At 38.1% G+C, this 19,622-nt stretch overlaps 1 protein-coding gene across 1 annotated transcript; it reads left to right on the top strand.

Annotated features, from left to right (window-relative positions):
- The first annotated feature begins 15,703 nt into the window (after positions 1-15,703).
- LOC144654619 (DELTA-stichotoxin-Hcr4a-like) lies at positions 15,704-19,622 on the top strand. The gene is made up of 3 exons (XM_078514812.1): positions 15,704-15,756; positions 15,831-15,892; positions 18,922-19,622. The coding sequence occupies exon 3, from the start codon at positions 18,944-18,946 to the stop codon at positions 19,475-19,477; it is 534 nt and encodes a 177-aa protein (XP_078370938.1). The 5' UTR covers positions 15,704-15,756; positions 15,831-15,892; positions 18,922-18,943; the 3' UTR covers positions 19,478-19,622.

The following is a 19,622-nucleotide window of genomic DNA, read 5'->3' as shown; positions in this document are numbered from 1 at the left end:
GTTGACAGCACTTTCTGTTTCGTTAACATTTGCAGCAATAAAATTATTTGACTTCGCAACTTTTTCGAAGTGTTTCCTGCATCAATTGACCCGAGGCTTATATGAAGTCTGTCAACAAGGTCGTTAACATCAACAACACCGCTCCCCTCTTGATCCGGGGGTTCTTTTTCAGAAAATAAAGAAGATTTTGCTTTCTTTTCTCCCCTTTTTTCTAAAATTGCGTCTCGGGCTTTTTGTATGTCTGGAATAGTGTAACCGTGATATTTTGATTTCGGGCTTTTCACGACATAGCCGGGGTTGTCTTTATTTTTCGTTAACATGCTGTTCAGCACCTGCAAATCAGTTGATTCTGATCCCTTGATTCCTGGTTGTTGTGGTGTTCCCCATTTGGCTCGTTCAACCGGCTGAGACAAATCTTGCGAGGGTGTAGCATCTCCATTTTTTGCATCATCACCCCCTTCTGCATCATCATCACCTTCTGCATCATCATCATCATCTTCCTTTTCCGCAAGAGGCGGGGCTGGTGATGATGTTAATGGGGGTGATGATGTTGGAGTTTCGTCTTCGAAATCTTGGTCAGATTCCACCATCGAATAGTCAGGCACTTCTGGTGACGGCGGCGGAGTTGTCGGGGGCGTTTCTTCAACTGGCATAAAATTTTCACCAAAAGGGTAGTTAAAGTCAAAATCATCCAGGTTATAGTCTGGCCCTTCTTCAGCATCAGTTTTTTTTCGTTCATCCGTTTGCGCTGTAAAGGCGCGGTCAAACCTTCGTGTCAGCGGTTTAAATACCTCCTCACCTGAAAGCTGTCCAAATTTTTTTGCAATCGCTTTGTTTTTCATCGCAGCAAGTATTTTGGCATTTTGCCGCTCAACAGCGGCCTTTTTTTCAGCAAGTGTTTGCCATTTTTTCATCGACATCTTTTCAAGTATATATATAATCAACGAAAAAATGAAGATTCCGAATTACGATCCTGAGTTTTATTCGCAAAGTGCTTTCAAACAGGGGCATACAAGCATGCCATCTGACACTTTTCGCATGCTTATTTGTGGTCCAAGCAACTCTGGAAAAACAAACATTCTTTTACACATGCTTTATGAGCTTTTGGTTTACGACAAAATTTATCTTTGCGCAAAAAACCTTCATCAAGAAAAGTATCAGTTGATTCTTGACGATTTTGAAAAAAGAGTCAATCCTGAAACTGGTTATGAAGTTTTCGAGGCAACCAACACTGTTATTCCCCTTGAAGAACTCACAGATGACAACCAAAAAATAGTCATATTTGACGACATGGTTTGTGAAAGCAATCAAAACGAAATTATTAATTACTTCATAAACGGAAGGCATCGGCAATGCAGCGTCATTTATCTTTCTCAATGTTTTTTCAAAGTGCCAAAAAATATTCGTGATAATTGCAGCCATTTTTGCATTTTTTCGTTTCTTCCAAGAGAAAATAATCGTATTGCTGATGAGCTTGGCATAAACAGAAATCTGCTTAATCTTGCAACAGAAACAAAATTCTCTTTTTTGTATCACGACAGGCCAAAAAAAACTACGAAAAAAAATTTCGACGAATATATATAATGTTTGCTTTCAACGGAGACACAGGCCATCCTTCAGACAGCTCTTCAACAACTGGCCCTCCCGGCCCCCCTGGCCCAAGAGGTTCGATTGGCCCTGCTGGGCATAAAGGCGACACTGGCCCCCAAGGCCCCCAAGGTCCTACTGGTCGTGCTGGTCCACAAGGTTCTCGCGGTCCTACTGGCCCCGCTGGCCCAAAAGGCGACACTGGTCCTCAAGGTCCCCAAGGCCCAACTGGCTCAAGAGGTTTCGTTGGTCAAAAAGGCGATAAAGGTGACAGCGGCCCAACTGGCTCTACTGGTCCTGCTGGTCCACAAGGGCCCCAAGGTGCAACTGGCTCTGCTGGCCCCGTCGGTGCAACTGGTCCTGCTGGCCCTGCGGGTCCAAAAGGTGAAACAGGTCCAACTGGTCCCGCTGGTGCCACAGGGCCTGCTGGGCATACTGGGCCTGCTGGAACAAAAGGGCCAAAAGGAGATGCAGGCCCAACTGGTCCTGCTGGTCCACAAGGTCCCGCTGGCCCAAAAGGTGACCCTGGACAAATGGGTGTTGTTAATCAAAATTTGGTAATGAACGACCATTCAATAAAACAGCTTGCAAATCCTGCCGGAGACCAAGACGCTGTAAACTTAGTTTCAATGCAAAAGTATGTTTCAACTCACTCAATTTCTTCAGGAGCAAAAGAAAATCTGTTTTCACATTTGTTTTTTTCAGCATCTTCTTTCACAGGAGTTACAAATTTTGACTCATTAACAACTGTTGACGATTTTAACTCTGGTGTTCACTTAGTTAACAGAAGCGCTTTTTGTTTTAATTTACTAAAATCTGGTGACAGTTTCAATTCAAGATTTAAAATCGGCCTCACCGGCTTGTTCCCTGGTGATTACACTCTTTGCGTTGAATTTTTCTTTCCTAAAAGTGACCTTAACTGGGGTTTAAGTGCTGTGTCACCTTTTGGGGGAAACACTGTCAATTATAACACAAAACGCTTTAACAACCACAGTCCAAAATACATGCGAACAATTATTCACTCACAAAAAGCTGCGTCAAGCAGCGACGATAAACTTTTCATTGACATAACCAATCCTGGTTTCTTTGGGTCGAACGCAAGTGAACAAGCTTATTTAATTGCTTATGGTGTAAAGGGTTATCAAGCCGATGTACCAAGCGAAATTTTTGAAAAGCCTTTTGTCGTTTCAGGTGGAGAAATCTTGTTAGAAACGCATCTTAATTTAAATGGTTTTGAAATTAAAAATTTGCCGCAAATTGATTTGTCTGATGGAAAAGTAAAAATGCAAACAGATATTGATATGAATGGCCACAATTTTTTAAATGCTCCTCCACCACTAAAACGAAGTTTCGTTGTACCAGGCTATTTTGAAAAATCAAAAGCAACAAAATTTGCAAATAATTACTTCGGGGACGGATTAAATTATTATACGGTTGAGTTGCCTTTATCTGTCGGTTTTGTATCGCCATTTATTGGAAAGATAGTTAGATGGGATGCATATATAGAAAAGTCGCATCACTCAACTGGCTTTGATTATGATAAAATAAAATTTTGTATATATCATTCTAGTTCACCGTCAAGTGGTTTTTTATTTTTACCTTTTGGTAATGGAGCCGATCCTCCTCAAGGAGAAAATTCAAATGTGGGGGTGTGGCCCGCCGGCGCATATGGGGTTGTAATAGCAAATGCAAGGGGAGGAGATATGAAAACAGAAAAAGCAAGTTTCGTTTTTACAATACTTGAAAAGTAAAAGCACACACAAAAAAAAAGTTAAAAAAAGACAGCAATACGCAATTAAACATTGACAATCGCAAAATACTAATGGCGCCATACAACGATTGGTACAGGATTCATTCAAATGACACAGCTTCTGAAAGTTAAAAAACATCAAAAACTTCAAAAAAAAAAAACAATTAAGCCCTTTTTTTGACACAAAAAAGCAGGGGGTTTACAAAAGTCAATTGCCTGTCAAAAGGTTTGCGACAAAGCTTTTATCAAAAGATTGCAACTGCGCAATCGCCTCTTCTGACAATAAAATCACTGTTTGATTGTTTTCTTTAGCAATTTTTTTATGTTGAAAAGTTTGTAAAGGTGGACCAATAAACCTTTTAAATTTTTTTTTCCCACTTGTTATCAAAACTCCATTTCTTCCTCGGCCCATCTTTGTGTATATTCCAATGTCTGCAAATGTTCAATTGGAATTCCTGCTTGCTCGCCCTCTCCCTCCTCACCCCCGCTCCCCTTTTTTGAAGTTCATAATTTTTTCTTCCATCTTAGCGTTTAGAGATTCTACACGACAGTCTTCCTCTATAATATCTGCACAACATTTGTGAATTTGTCCGTGATAGAGCCCTGAGAAGTGCTTTCTAACCGGGATTGAGTCATAAAATTCCTCTTTTGTGAAACTTTTGTCGCAATACAGGCAAATTGTTGCTTCTGAAGAGTAACTTTTTGTCGCCATGTACTCATTAGTTGCATTTGTTCAATTGACATGAAGCCGCGAGCGGCATGCAAATTTGTGCGTGGGTGCCGGGGTTTACCCGAATGATATTTTTAGACGTTGCAATATCATGACTCATCGCCCCCTGTCAAAAAAGCGTCGCGTGACGTGACAGTCACGGGCTTGTTTGAACATGTCAAGGGCTTGCCTGAACATGGTATGCAAATTTTGTTTTTTTCCGCGTGGGTAAACAAAGTCGGGGAATTTACCGTGACTCATTAAAACTTGCTAAAAAACGAACTCCAGCTGCGATAAAAGCGGTTAATTCAGAGGTGTTATTTGTCGACTTCCCTCTATACTACTCAGCTCATTTGCATAATCGGTTTTAGCTGGTCAAAGCTCGTCATATTGGAGGGGCATTTGAAATGCCCCACCACAGGGCATTTGTGGATGGTCCAAAAAGTCACTAAACTCTACTAATATTTTGTAAGAAAGTCCACTAAAAATGGTCAAAAGTACCAACTAAGGGCAGAAAATTGCTGCCCCCCCCCCCCCCTTTTACAGCTTACCATTGATAGGTGCTTAAAAAAAATAAAAAAAGCAATACTTGTTGTCTTGATGTAATACCAAATTCTCAAACAAGAACATTGAGAAGCTTGAGAAGCTTAAAATCGGGCGCTTTGCCTTGAAAGGTAGGGTTCAGTACAGCAGAAACCACGAAGCAGTTACTTAAGTAGCACTCAGTCCGACTGTGTTTGTGTAAGTCACAGGGCTTGCATGAGCTGTATTAGTGTGCATAATATAATATCTAGAACGTTGTCGAGATTGCATTATTACTTAATGACATGATGGTTTCAATTTATAAATGTATTTCACACAATACAAATAAACGATTGAAGTAGACGACTAGAAAATGTAAAGTTTTAAGACTTAGCAAAGTGCAGTGTATTGGTAATACTGTAAGGTGCGGTTTCACCTGAAGGTCGTGTGCTTTTCGGTATTTTCCAGGCATTGCACTTTGATGGGACAGTACTACAACTGTTTACCGGGGAACTACTATTGTCAAGAAAATGATCACAACTTGTTGATGAATGATTGAACATTTGTTTCATACCATTACTGTAATAGCAATTGATGAAGGCTTTTAGTCCTGAACTAAGGACTGGGAAATACTGAAACCCATTATCAGCCACCTTAAACGGAAATATCTTGTTGGTGTTTCAAGGAATCCAAGGAAACTTCACTCATCCCATGTATCTATGTATTGCGGTATTTTGTAATTTTTTGAGTGATTTTTGGGGATGTTTGGCAGGTGATAGTTTTTTTAAAAGAATTAGTAAAATTTAGACAACTAAGAAATATTGAAAATTTAATGTGAATTTAACATTGGAATTTGAAGTTAGAAATTGGCAGACGGACACCAAACAGTCCCATGACATCCTGGAGTGTTTTTGCATGGGGGTCAACTGTGTGATGATGTTTCCATTTTTTTCTTCAATCCCCACTGATAAAGAACTGTTGTTGGTGTTATGTTGGTGTTATCACATGTCAAGCCTTTAACAAGGTATGAAAGAACACAAGGATTTAAATTATTCTGGTGCTCAATTTTTGCGTAACTAAAATTAATGTTACTCAAATTCCTGATGGATTCTGTCTTAAACTGTTACGAGCTTAGTATTTCCAAATTATTGCATGTCAATGTAAGGCAAGACAAGACATGCCTTGGTTCTTATGTAATTCTCTTAAAAACATATAAGATATTGACTATAATTTTTTCTGTGCTATGGCAATTCACAGTGGGGTGGTCTTGATGTGTCTTTAAGTTGTGGACTGGACTGGACTAGTAAAACGCGGACTAGTAAAACGCGGACTAGTAAAACGCGGACTTGTAAAACGCCTCTAGACACTTCCTTGGCCACAATCATCTTACGGCTCTCTTCAATACATAATGTCTCAAAAAAACAGTAACCTCAGAAAGAAGTCAGAAGCAAATAAGGTCGAAATACCGAATTTGAACATATAACGGCAAATGTTCTAATGTCACGAACGTAGGAGTCGTGTAGGCCCGTCACCTTTATTTACCACATACTGCCCCCAAATTAAAACAGTACCCTCAGAAAGAAGTCAGAAGCAAATAAGGGCGAAAGACCGAATTTAAACATTTAACGGCAAATATTCTAATGTCACGAACGTAGGAGTCGTGTAGGCCCGTCACCTTTATTTACCATTGACTGTTGATTTCTGGACGGGCCCCGTTCTACCTCGTGCGAGCAATACAAACGACTGCACTCAACAGACGTCAAGTAGTGGAAAGAAAGAAACATATGCACACAACTCATAGCATCAATCCCGTTGTTTTAGTAGGGGTTTGCAGAACGAACATGTGCTATACTGCAAAAACATCTCCACGCTAAAACAGACCATAGAGTGCTCAAAAAAGCTAGAAATATGCCGTCGAAGAAACACACAAGAGCTTCAAACACAAATTGTTTCGCTCGCTAAACCGTTTAGTTTTATCCGATTTACAAGCGCTTGTTTTACAAGTCTGCGTTCTACAAGTCCGTGCTTAACAAGCCCTCGTTTTACAAGTCCGCGTTTTACTAGTCCGCGTTTTACTAGTCCGCCTTTTACAAGTCCGCGTTTTACCTGAGTCCGCGTTTTACTAGTCCGCGTTTTACAAGTCCGCGTTTTACTAGTCCGCGTTATACTTGTCCGCGTTTTACAAGTCCGCGTTTTACTAGTCCGCGTTTTACTAGTCCAGTCCAGTCCTCGAAATAGAGTATGCCAAAACTCCCCGCCCTCTAAAGATAAGTCCTTGACGGTTCTTGTCGTTTTTCGGTGCCTTTTCATCTTCGGCATCTTTCTCATCCACCTCTCGTTCTGTCCTGTGTCTGTCATCACACGAAAGAAAAGCTGATTCTCAAAAAATCTGCCACAAAAGGAAATTGACAAAAACAATATGAAAACCATATATCGAAAGTTTTTTATTCTAAAATTTTATCATACGTCTTAATTCAGAGCTACAAAGAAGTTCCTCCTTTTGAGTTATTGATACTGTTCTTACAGTACCTCTTTCCACTAGCGAAATTTTACAAAATTCCTTCGCGGCGAAAAGGTAGCGCGAATCCAGAACAGACTCCAATCGAGAGTGGGTTAATTCTAGATTACTATTAATTAACTATTACAACATTCATTTTTAAAATAGTTTCCCAAGCCGACTAAGCTAACTAAACGTCGAGTGTATCTTTCAGTAAACAAAACATGCCGTTATGACGCCGGAAATCCAGCTCACGCATACTATACCCTGTGACTCACGCAAACCTCCGACTTACGTGCTACTACAGTCATTCCTTTCTAAACATTTTTTTTGACCACCACCGTACCTTTCTACCCAAAAAACTCATGAAACCGCCCGGTTTTAACCTGTTTTAACCTTTCAAAAATTAGAGCGTTCGAAACTAAATAAGATCTGTAATCACAAACAACATACAGCCGTTTACCAGCACTCTTTAAAACTCCTGAAACCCTTCAAAATCAGGCAAAATAAATCTTTGAAATAACCTTTATCAATGTTTCTTATTTTTTATTCAGTTCTATAAAATGCCTTTCATACACTGCTGTCAAACAAAAATTTCAATTTCCTCAAAGTTTCAAGACAAAAGAATAACAAATATTTCGTGCACAATGTAATTTGATTAAGCCAATATTATCACGTCTAAAAATACTTCAAGCAATTCAGTGAAAACCCGTTTTTTTTCGTATCAACGAAAACCACTTTCGAATAATCAATACATGAAAATAACAATAAGATCAAAAGGAAGAAAGGAACCTTTCTAATTATTTGAAGACTTTCAAAGCCGTGATATTATGCATCCAATCCGCGATAAAATTTAATTACAACAAAATCCAAGTTCTCATTTTGAATTCCATTTTTTTCAGTTGATACCTTTATCCAACTTGTGAAAAATTCCATTCAAGTTCCTATTAATACTGTACATTCCCAATGTTTTGCTCGGGTCTTCAGAAGCGTCTTACTAACCAAATCTAAAATAATTCCAAAACATGCTGTACAAACATTCTACTCTTTGTGACAAACGACTTGACGACCAATTGTTCAGAAATGAAAATCGACACAGTTCTTGCTAAATAAAAAAAAAGTTTTACGGCGGAGTCAGGCTCAAAAAATATACCGCAAGATCACACCCCCACTCATAGTCAGAAACCAGCAAACCATCTAGTTTGCTAAAAAAAACACTGCGTGACATCAATGACGTTACCTTTTTCATTTACAAAAATAACTTTAACTTGTCAAAGTAAGTGCAATTTCACAATGGTGAATATCAGTACAGTACGGGGCCCAGTTCTCGGCCGGGTCCAGTTCTCGGCCACTTTGTGTTTAACGCGTTTTTTCACACTCCAGTTGAATTAAAAGAAATAGGTATTTCCTTCAAACGATAGACTGATTCATGTGCTTTAAGTATCTTGAGTTTGATCGTTCAATTCGATATAGAAAGCTCACACGTCGAGTTTACGCGGAGGTAGGTGAATTTGCATTCCCGAAAAATTTGTTTGTTTACGGCTCCTTAAAATTCATGGATGTAGTTAAATTCGTATTTTATCCAAAAGCCCCCACCATACGAGCTAATTTTTGGCATGTGAAACGTAGAATAATTCAGCTTTCTGCTTTAGTTAACTTTTCGTTAAACCGTTGTATTTTTTGATCTTAATTTACTTCGAAATTTTTTCTTGCGACGTTTGCGTATTTGCCAGTTCTCGGCCACCCTGCTCGCTATCACAGCTTAGCGCTTGGTTTTTAATATAATTTCATCTGCTGCTGCCAGAATGAAAGAAATAAATGTTTTAAAAATAAAGTTCAATCTTATCTCTAAGTTTTGAGCTGGCTCTTGTCTTGTCTATTATTTCTACAACACCTAAATCTTTCAAGACCTTTTCACTGCAAAATAAACCATCTAAATGCACGGGTCACACAATGCGGTTTTGCCAGAACCTGCACATAGGCAACTAGGCGCGTTAAAATCCTTCTTTTCTAAAGTAAAACAAAGCCTCATAAAAATAATTTGGGATCGATATAACATAAATAGGTCTACAGAGTGATTTTATGACTGTGAAAATTAATTGAGCATTTTTTTTACAGATAATTACGCACAAGCTTTTTAGTGGCCGAGAACTGGGCCCACAAATGGAGCTTTTATTTTTATTATTGCTCGGGCAAATTAATTTTTGACCGGTCGATAGCTTTACACCAAAAAGCTGAATAATGTAGCTAGCTCTGGGAGAAATTTCAAGTTCCTGCGGTTCTTCTGAGGTAAGAAATACAAGTTTACGTCAAAAGTGGCCGAGAACTGGGCCCCATACTGTACTTTGCCCCGTAAGCTTTTTTCTCTGTCCTTCCGCCGAAGCAAAAAAACACAACCTGATTACACATTAACCCAAAAGTCGACCAAGTGTGCCTGCAACGATTTCCTGTCAAAACTAAAATGAAAACCATTGCGGTATGCGTCACCCGTAGCGGTTTTGTAGCAACCCCAAGCTATCCCCGTCTTTTTGGCCGCGCCAGGAGACTACGCTCTAGGACGACCAAAGGGTAAACTATAAATCGGCCACGCCCGATTAATTAGCATCAAGAGAAACGTTTGGCAACCGTTAAAGAGAATTTATATTTTGATACTAGCAAATAAAATTTATTCACGCGAGATTTGCTCTTCACGAAATTGACGCGCGCTCGAGAGCTTTATGGAGTGCAAATTAATAACGACAGTTACTTAATATCGATTCCTTACAGTACTTAGAATTCCATCATTATCTTAATTACACATAAAAATCATTTAAGTTGCACAATTAGAATATAATCAAGATTATACTGCTTTTGAAGTAACGGAAATTTTTAACAAGTGTTTTGACGGCAATAGAGCTTCATGCATAATAATAATAATAATATAAAAGTTTGCAAACCGCTGTAATTTGCATACCTTTAGTTTTTCTTTTTTCGAATTATATCAAATTTGAGGATGCTTTATGAACGTAAGCAAGAATGTTTCACAACTCTAAAGGATTGGGAATGATAAAAAGCTAACGATGTAACCAATGTTCTTTCTCCGGCAGTGCTTTTTCGATGGCAGATTTTTGTACCAAAACTATACAGTGTGCCTCGGACAAATTACACCAAAATAGTAACCAATCTGATAACAGGTGGTTCAGTTGTTGTTCAGGCAGATTTTAGTCTTCCAAGGATAGAAGATATTTGAATCTAGAAAGAGCCATGAATATAGAAATTTGGCTTGATGGGTGTGCTAAAAGCTGAGGTTGAGTTTGATTGCATACGCGAAGTTTAAATCGTTATAGAATATTCTCGTGGATAGCTTTCTCATACAAGGAGCTATTCTTCATCGGAGTATAAAGAATATATATGACAGCGGTACGTCTGAATTAACCTCGCTGCTTTGTATCAAGTGTTGTAATTTTATTAAATCTTCATTTAATTTATGTGTCTTTATAATCTGATAAAAGAACATGGTATTTCATTTCACTACCTCGAACGGTTGATAGAGCCCTCGCCTGAGGCTTGGGTTCTATCTACGCCCTACTGGATGCGGGGACTTGGCTATTATCTTTACTAGAGTATAAAGACATAGAAACGGAGTATAATCAGTCTATAAAAATGAATGACCAGTGTGATATACATTGGCTAAAACTTCTGGTCTTTTCTAGAATCCATGGATAAAATCATCGACACAATGGTCTGTTCGTCGTTACGCTCAATTGCTAAGTGTGTTATGACTTTCAACTTGGCCTTGTCAAACAGTGATAATTAACCAAGCTATTTATTGACTGTTTCTTTGTTATCTTTTGTCTAGAAGCGACACAAAGACAGCTAAGGGCAAAACGCTTTTAATCTTTAGTTCACAACCAAACTCTGAGAAAGGTATGTAGACTTTTGGAAGCGCCTCAGCGGGTCGTTAAGGGATCTTTTTTAACTGTTACGCATGTACACAGTCGGGGTCGATCAGACACTGTTTCGCATACATGTTTGGCCAAGAATACCGCGAGATACAATTTGTGTGCAAATATTTCTTATCAAGTTAGCAACACTAATGTCTGTTTTATATTTTAATTCGGTTTGGTTTGGTCACAGAACTTTAATTTAAAAAGCCTTAGAGAATTTCGTTGTTCCCGTGTTATACGCGTTTCGCGTAGCATTCAGAAGACAAATAATATAAAACGTTCTGAAAAGTTGAGCTTCCCGTTGTTAATGCAGCTAAGATAACTTAAAGCTTTGCCATTATAACCGAATGTTGTCTGTCACTGAGCCGTATTTCGATGCCGAATCATGACTGCTCTTCATCCACAGGCTTAGAAGTTAGAACTACCTTGTACACTTGCACAGTTTGATAAACAGAACTAGTACTGCTCAATAGCTTTCATTTAAATGGTCACACGCCGGGGTTTCATCCACATACTTAAAATTTATAACCAGCTAGTATAGCATAATAAAAACAGTACTACAGAACGTACTGCTCTTTAGCTTTCATTTGAATAGTCGCATCCAGACATAAAATTATTATTATTATTATATTATTATTTTTATAAAAGAAACTTGAACTTTGTACGATCTGTGACTTTAAACAGTAAAAAAACAACATTCTCTCCATCGACAGCTTCTTGTCCTATATTCTTTCATGTCGTACTGTACTGTTACTGTTTATTATGCTGTACTTGTAAGCTGGTTCTAACTTTTACGTCTTTAGATGAAAATCTAGTGAGTAACCATTTAAATGAAAGTTTTGAGCAGTACTTTCATGTGGTACTGTTTATTATGCTGAGCAAGGACAGGTTCTAACTATAAAATCTGTGGATAAAACCCTAGTGTGTGACCATTCAAATGAAAGCTAGTGAGCAGTACTTTCATGTGGTACTGTTTATCATGCTGTACAAGGACAGGTTCTAACTATGAAATCTGTGGATAAAACCCTAGTGTGTGACCATTCAAATGAAAGCTACTGAAGCTACTACTTTTTCGATGGCAGATTTTTGTACCAAAACTATACAGTGTGCCTCGGACAAATTACACCAAAATAGTGACCAATCTGATAACAGGTGGTTCAGTTGTTGTTCAGGCAGATTTTAGTCTTCCAAGGATAGAAGATATTTGAATCTAGAAAGAGACATGAATATAGAAATTTGGCTTGATGGGTGTGCTAAAAGCTAAGTCTGAGTTTGATTGCATACGCGAAGTTTAAATCGTTATAGAATATTCTCGTGGATAGCTTTCTCATACAAAGAGCTATTCTTCATCGGAGTATAAAGAATATACATGACGGCGGTACGTCTGAATTAACCTCGCTGCTTTGCATCGAGTGTTGTAATTTTATTAAATCTTCATTTAATTTATGTGTCTTTATAATCTGATAAAAAGAACATGGTATTTCATTTCACTACCTCGAATGGTTGATAGAGCCCTCGCCTGAGGCTTGGATGCGGGGACTTGGCTATTATCTTTACTAGAGTATAAAGACATAGAAACGGAGTATAATCAGTCTATAAAAATGAATGACCAGTGTGATATACATTGGCTAAAACTTCTGGTCTTTTCTAGAATCCATGGATAAAATCATCGACACAATGGTCTGTTCGTCGTTGCGCTCAATTGCTAAGTGTGTTATGACTTTCAACTTGGCCTTGTCAAACAGTGATAATTAACCAAGCTATTTATTGACTGTTTCTTTGTTATCTTTTGTCTAGAAGCGACACAAAGACAGCTAAGGGCAAAACGCTTTTAATCTTTAGTTCACAACCAAACTCTGAGAAAGGTATGTAGACTTTTGGAAGCGCCTCAGCGGGTCGTTAAGGGATCTTTTTTAACTGTTACGCATGTACACAGTCGGGGTCGATCAGACACTGTTTCGCATACATGTTTGGCCAAGAATACCGCGAGATACAATTTGTGTGCAAATATTTTTTATCAAGTTAGCAACACTAATGTATGTTTTATATTTTAATTCGGTTTGGTTTGGTCACAGAACTTTAATTTAAAAAGCCTTAGAGAATTTCGTTGTTCCCGTGTTATACGCGTTTCGCGTAGCATTCAGAAGACAAATAATATAAAACGTTCTGAAAAGTTGAGCTTCCCGTTGTTAATGCAGCTAAGATAACTTAAAGCTTTGCCATTATAACCGAATGTTGTCTGTCACTGAGCCGTATTTCGATGCCGAATCATGACTGCTCTTCATCCACAGGCTTAGAAGTTAGAACTACCTTGTACACTTGCACAGTTTGATAAACAGAACTAGTACTGCTCAATAGCTTTCATTTAAATGGTCACACGCCGGGGTTTCATCCACATACTTAAAATTTATAACCAGCTAGTATAGCATAATAAAAACAGTACTACAGAACGTACTGCTCTTTAGCTTTCATTTGAATAGTCGCATCCAGACATAAAATTATTATTATTATTATATTATTATTTTTATAAAAGAAACTTGAACTTTGTACGATCTGTGACTTTAAACAGTAAAAAAACAACATTCTCTCCATCGACAGCTTCTTGTCCTATATTCTTTCATGTCGTACTGTACTGTTACTGTTTATTATGCTGTACTTGTAAGCTGGTTCTAACTTTTACGTCTTTAGATGAAAATCTAGTGAGTAACCATTTAAATGAAAGTTTTGAGCAGTACTTTCATGTGGTACTGTTTATTATGCTGAGCAAGGACAGGTTCTAACTATAAAATCTGTGGATAAAACCCTAGTGTGTGACCATTCAAATGAAAGCTAGTGAGCAGTACTTTCATGTGGTACTGTTTATCATGCTGTACAAGGACAGGTTCTAACTATGAAATCTGTGGATAAAACCCTAGTGTGTGACCATTCAAATGAAAGCTACTAAGCAGTACTTTCATGTGGTTCTGTTTATTAAGCTCTACAAGGTCAGGTTTCAGCAAACCCTGGGGTGTGACCATTTCACATGTATAAGGAGGTTCGGCCACTAATTTGCCGAACCAAGGCCACTTTAGGCGGCAAAATCCCGATTTCTTTCTCTCTGACATTATTCGTTTTTTGGCTTTTCGAAAAGTACACATAATAAGCTACAAAAAAACGCAAAAATATTTTTTACTTCATAGGCACTTTAAAGAATCGTTGGTTTTGTTAGCTGTACTTGATATGTTTTACCTGATCGATTACTGTTATTTAGCTGTACTAGAAAAAAACCCACTTGTAGAACTCTTATCTAATCAGTCGGTTGTTGACTATCGCTCATAGAAAACGAGGGCGAGTAGTATAATTGTTTTAGTAGAAACTCTTATAGGACTGCAGTCTTAAAATCTACAATTTTACGTTCTTATAAGCCAAAAATGAAGAGCGCGCGATCGTTTTCTATCAGCGAATAGAAAACAGTGGGAGAACCAATCAGATTGGCGAATTTTCAATAGAGCACGGTTGAGTTTCTACTAATAGCCTTTAGTACGGAGTGAATAGCTAAATGGAAACGCGTTATCCGATATTGACTCATCTTTGTTTATCTTTTTGCTTGCGGTTTGTTTCTTCTAGAATGTTAAAGGTTGTTTAATAACCAAGGAAGCAACCAAATACACACTCTATATGAACATGACCCGAAAGACCGCAATTATTTTGAAATAGCTAGCCTTTTCATTCTACATAATCTTGAGAAAAGACTTAGAACTAAGGCTGCTCATAAAATATTCGCCGATTGAGTTCTAATTCGGTCCTCTATGGTTCTCTGCATATATTTACATATCCAAGAGGAATTAGAGTGTTCCTGGTTTTCTGTTTCATAATGTTATTTTTAAAGCAAGATCCAGCATTTCTTCGTAAGAAATTATTTCTTACTGTTGTCAAGAGAAATCGTAATTCTGTTTTATTTTCGATGGGGCATCAAACATTTATTTTATCTCGAAAACAGAATACTTCAAATGTTTTTTATTCTGTATTCATCAACTGCCAAGCCTGCGTAGCTGGTGGTATTTTTGTGGCGGCTTCGCCGCTTGCTTGTGCGCGCTTTTAACCCCAAAATACCGCCAGCTACGCAGGCTATCAACTGCCAGAAAGTTAACCCCCTAGGCTATTTTGGAGAACGCAGTTATATCCTTTCGAATTCTCTTGCAGTTCTAGCATTTTACCAAACGCGTAGAAAATAATTGTTGGTAAACCAAGTATGGTACTCTTGTTGTATAACCGGTAAATTAATTTGAAACAAGTGTTCCACATCAAAACTCCTTGCGTGATCGCAATTGAGCAATTTTCATTAGTGTGCACACCAAGTAACAATCTCCTCACCTGTTTTTGCGGCAACTATTTTAACTGTGCCTGGAGCAAGTTAAACAGCTCTAATGAGTTATTCAGAATACTGCTCAAATTGCTTGTTTGGTTGTTTTCAGACGAAAACCGTTTAATTAAATAAGTATAATTTCATCAAAAAATGCATAAAATGGTACAAATTTTATTGAAAGGCACCCGTAACTATAAACATGTCTACTGCCAGTGTCTAGAATCAACGGATGAAATCCCATACACAATGACACTATTTACTCCCACGTTAGTAAGTATGTAATGACGTTCTATTTTGGAACTGTTCCGAGTATAAATTATCAATTTTATTATTCCTTTGTTTTCTTTCAATTATGCCGCGTCCCCTACTTAAGAAGTTGGCTCAAAGAACTTGCTTCATTTCGCAGTAAATCTCGGAGAGGTAAGTACATTTTTTGACGCGCCCTACTGTAAGTTTTCGTACATGATTTGAACTCCAATTTTTTTTCTTTTCAGTAGCCAGTTGACTGTGCTGAGTTTCTGGAGCAGAATCTTAAGCGAAGTACTTTCAAACTTTGGTAAGTTGTACAGTTAAGTTAGCATGATAATCGTGTCTCGAATTCTTTCGCAGAAAGTGCAACCCCAAATCTGTTTCTTAAAAGTTAGGATTTCAACACAGAAAAACATTATTTTGCACATTGCCAACGCCTTTCTGGAGCGTCAACAAGAAAATGAAAAAAAATCAACGTTTACTGTTTTATCAATCCCGATCGCGTCTCTAATCATAGAATAATACTCTGGGATGATCTTATAAATCTTTGAAATTAACTCTCTCTTATTACGTCGATCTTGCTCAGGTTTCATCGTGCTATTTGGTATAGAAAGTCGGTGAGCTGCGTTTAATTAGCTTTTTATTCTGAGCAAAACAAAACCTAACTGATGTTAATTCGGCTCCTAAATCTCTTTTTGAAAGGGAGTGGCATTCAACGAAGCGGATCCAGTCGAACACCGATGAAGTTTAGGCTTGGAGCATTTCATTTTGCAGATTGTTAAAAAGAGACAGGCTTGAATGTTTATTAGGATCTCTATCTGTTAACTTCGATCTTTTTCATTTAAGGTTTGACTGATTTATTTGTGAAATGCGATAACCGTATAATTGAGCGCACTTAGTTAAGTTAGCTTCTCCTAGAAAATGCCTGAAAATCTAGACCTGTATTGTCATGTACTGTTTTCAGGAGACGTAAAAACTAGACAGTTTGGTATTAAGATAAAAAAAAATGCTCAAAAACTTTCATTTTTGCAGAATTACAAATCATTATTGAGGCATCAGATAAATCTTGTCAGGAATTGGTTTACAATGAGCTAGAGTGAAAACTGTGACTGCTTGCGAGTAATTTGTTTAATCATAAAAGCAGTTTTTGTTGTTAGTTAAAAAGCCTTGTGTTTGATTGTGTTAGCTTTTTTCTTCTGCTCACCCTTAGTTTCAATTTTGGTTCAACTTCTTAACTCTAGCAAGAAAATACGTGTGTTATTGCACGTTCGCATTGCAGACCTCACGCCTAGTTGATTGTGTGAAAAATACGCGAGAAAGGAAGATCGAAATGATATAAGCGTTTTGACATTTTAAAATTCTTGTGTTGTAAACATTTTAAAGTGCATACTTAAGATTTTGCGGTTCAGTGTGCTGAAGGCTTTTTTGCTTTTATTTGCGTGCAAAATTAACTTTGCTTTCTGATCATAAGGATAGGTGACCAATGATCGGATACCAGAATGTCCAAGAATGATCCATTTTTTCCAGAGCGACGCAACTTATCAAAGCCAAAATGTGATACTTACCAAAAATACCAACCCGTATTAATGTTCTCTTGGGTCCGAAACATTGCAAAACTTTTGTTTTTAATACCCCTTTCCTTTTTTGGTTTGTTTATTTTAGTTTTGAGTTGAAACTTAATTAAGGGGGCTTTGTCACGGATTTTAACTGATTATTGAACAGCCAAAATTTCTATTTGTGTCGTAAGTAACCTAAAAATAATGTTCCATTTTTATTAACAATTGCTATATTAGAGCACTGAAACTGTTAACAAGCCTCTTTGACTGCGGATGGCTAGGATGGAACTGAAATGGATTGCAACTTGAAAAATTGAGGCGTCTTCAAAAAAATCGATATTTATAGCTGAAGTTTGATTCCTATCCGCAAATTAAGGTTATACCTTCCTTAAGATGTTCAAAGATAATGTTTTCCGTGGGTTAAGTTGCCTACCGCTAATTTCAGAACGGTTTAGACCAGCGATTTTTGTTTTGCAACTCCACAATTTGCGCATTGAAAAGAACCCTGTGAATTACCATAAGACAATACCAATGCTAATTGCGATGTTCTATTGTTTTTAAATTTACAACAGTTTTATAGCCACGCGTGTGCCTCAATTATCCCTGATGATGCCGTAGATCGGCGAAAGCTTGGATCTTAAAACTTTTTAAAACTTTTTAACGCAGTAGTGTAAGGCCTCAGTTGAACTTTTAACACTTTTATTATTTATCATGTTTATCCTTGCATATTTTGTAAAGGTAATGCAATGACTTTAAATGGTACTGATCAGAAAAAAATATTTTATGAGTCCAGAAAGCTAGTTTTAGTTTTTGTTATATCATAGACGAACTCTTTTTAACTAGTAAGGTGTGTTAGTTGTTAAAGTAACACCTCTTTGTGAAGTGCCGCGCGCCATTTGCGCGTGCCATTATCATTGTTGTTTGTTTGTTTGATTTTCGATGATTTTGAACTCCTGCTCAGCAGAAATTGATGGGAGAGACTTATTAAGGATAATAACATTCTTCTCTTAAATGCAACGTTTGTACTCAGTCATCTTTATTTCTGACCACATCGCCGTTTTCAATAAAGGAAGGATTTTTTAATTGTAAGGCGCGTTCGACTAAACATCGTCTGCAATGTTTTTCTTTTCCCGGTGGTTCGTTTTTTCGCTTTTGCTGCGGACACGACAGCTGTGCAAGTTTTTGATAAATTATACCATTTCATTCAGTGATTGATATAACAACTTTTTTAAAACGGTAGAGCCGGGATAGATATACACACCATTTGAACTGCTGGCGTGCGCGCGGTGTGCGTACTAACGCAATTTTTCTTTCCCTGGGTACCCCAGTGATAAAAGCATCTCAACGCGCAACAATCCGCTCTCCTCCCCACTAACGTTGCTAATTTGCCACGCCGACAATCTTCCGATTACCACAAACTTATCGTCGGCACCTCTCGGCTCAATTCTGCCCGCCCGGCAGACAACAAAAGGCTTTTGTTTCAAGAGGTGAGGAGGAATTTGAGACCGAACAATAGACCATTTCTTGATACGCAGTATTCGGTTTAGTTTTGTTTTGAGAGCGAGCAGCACTAATTGCTAGTATTCGCATTCATTGAGACGTTCAGTGATAAACAGGGGGTTAGATTTGCTTATTTAAATGCTTATTTAATGGAGGCGAAATCCTTGTTGACTTAACAGGCTGCAACCCTCCGAATCATGCTGATCATGCAGTTATCGTTTTTTTGTTTACAATTAAGTTTGTTGAAGGCTAAAGTTTTTTATTCATACTCACTTCACAGCAACATTTGAAATAAGCAGAACATGGCAGTCGCCGGAACAGTGATAGCAGCAGCAGAGCTAACCCTAGGCGTTCTCGAGAAAATTCTCGATACCATGGGGTCTATCGAAAGAAAGATTGCCATTGGCGTCGCTAATGAAACAAAAAGCACCTGGGAAGGATTAAACGTATTCTTTGAGTCTGGTACATCTGAGGTAGTTATCCCCGAACTTGTGAAGACAAAAGAGGCACTCCTGTACGATGCCAGAAAGACCGATGGTCCCACAGCCACTGGGAGTGTAGGGGTGATTGCCTATTACATGAAAGATGTCGACAAGACCTTAGCTGTTCTCTTCAGCGTCCCTTTTGACTACAACCTTTACAGCAACTGGTGGGATGCCAAGGTTTATCCTGGCAGGAAGAACGCCGATTATGATATGTACAAGGAGCTCTACTACGGCAACCCTTTTAAAGGCGATGACGGCTGGCACACCAAACCGATTGGAGAAGGATTCAACATGAAAGGCATCATGACAAGCGGGGGCTCGTGTACGCAGGAATTAAGGATCTTTCAGTGAAGGTGCACCCACTCAGCTTCATTTATTACATTTTGTTAAAGTAGTTATGCATGACAATTTTTTGTTGAATGATGTAATGACGATGTGCAACACTTGTACACGTTGTAAGCTTTAGATGCCATTCAATAAAAGTCATGTTTTATTA

Source organism: Oculina patagonica, chromosome 5 (assembly GCF_052425735.1).
Source record: "Oculina patagonica isolate OP01 chromosome 5, crgOcupat, whole genome shotgun sequence".
In the NCBI taxonomy this organism is placed as follows: Eukaryota; Metazoa; Cnidaria; class Anthozoa; order Scleractinia; family Oculinidae; genus Oculina; species Oculina patagonica.
Note: the sequence above shows the minus strand (reverse complement) of the source record. Positions and strands in the feature narration are given on the sequence as shown.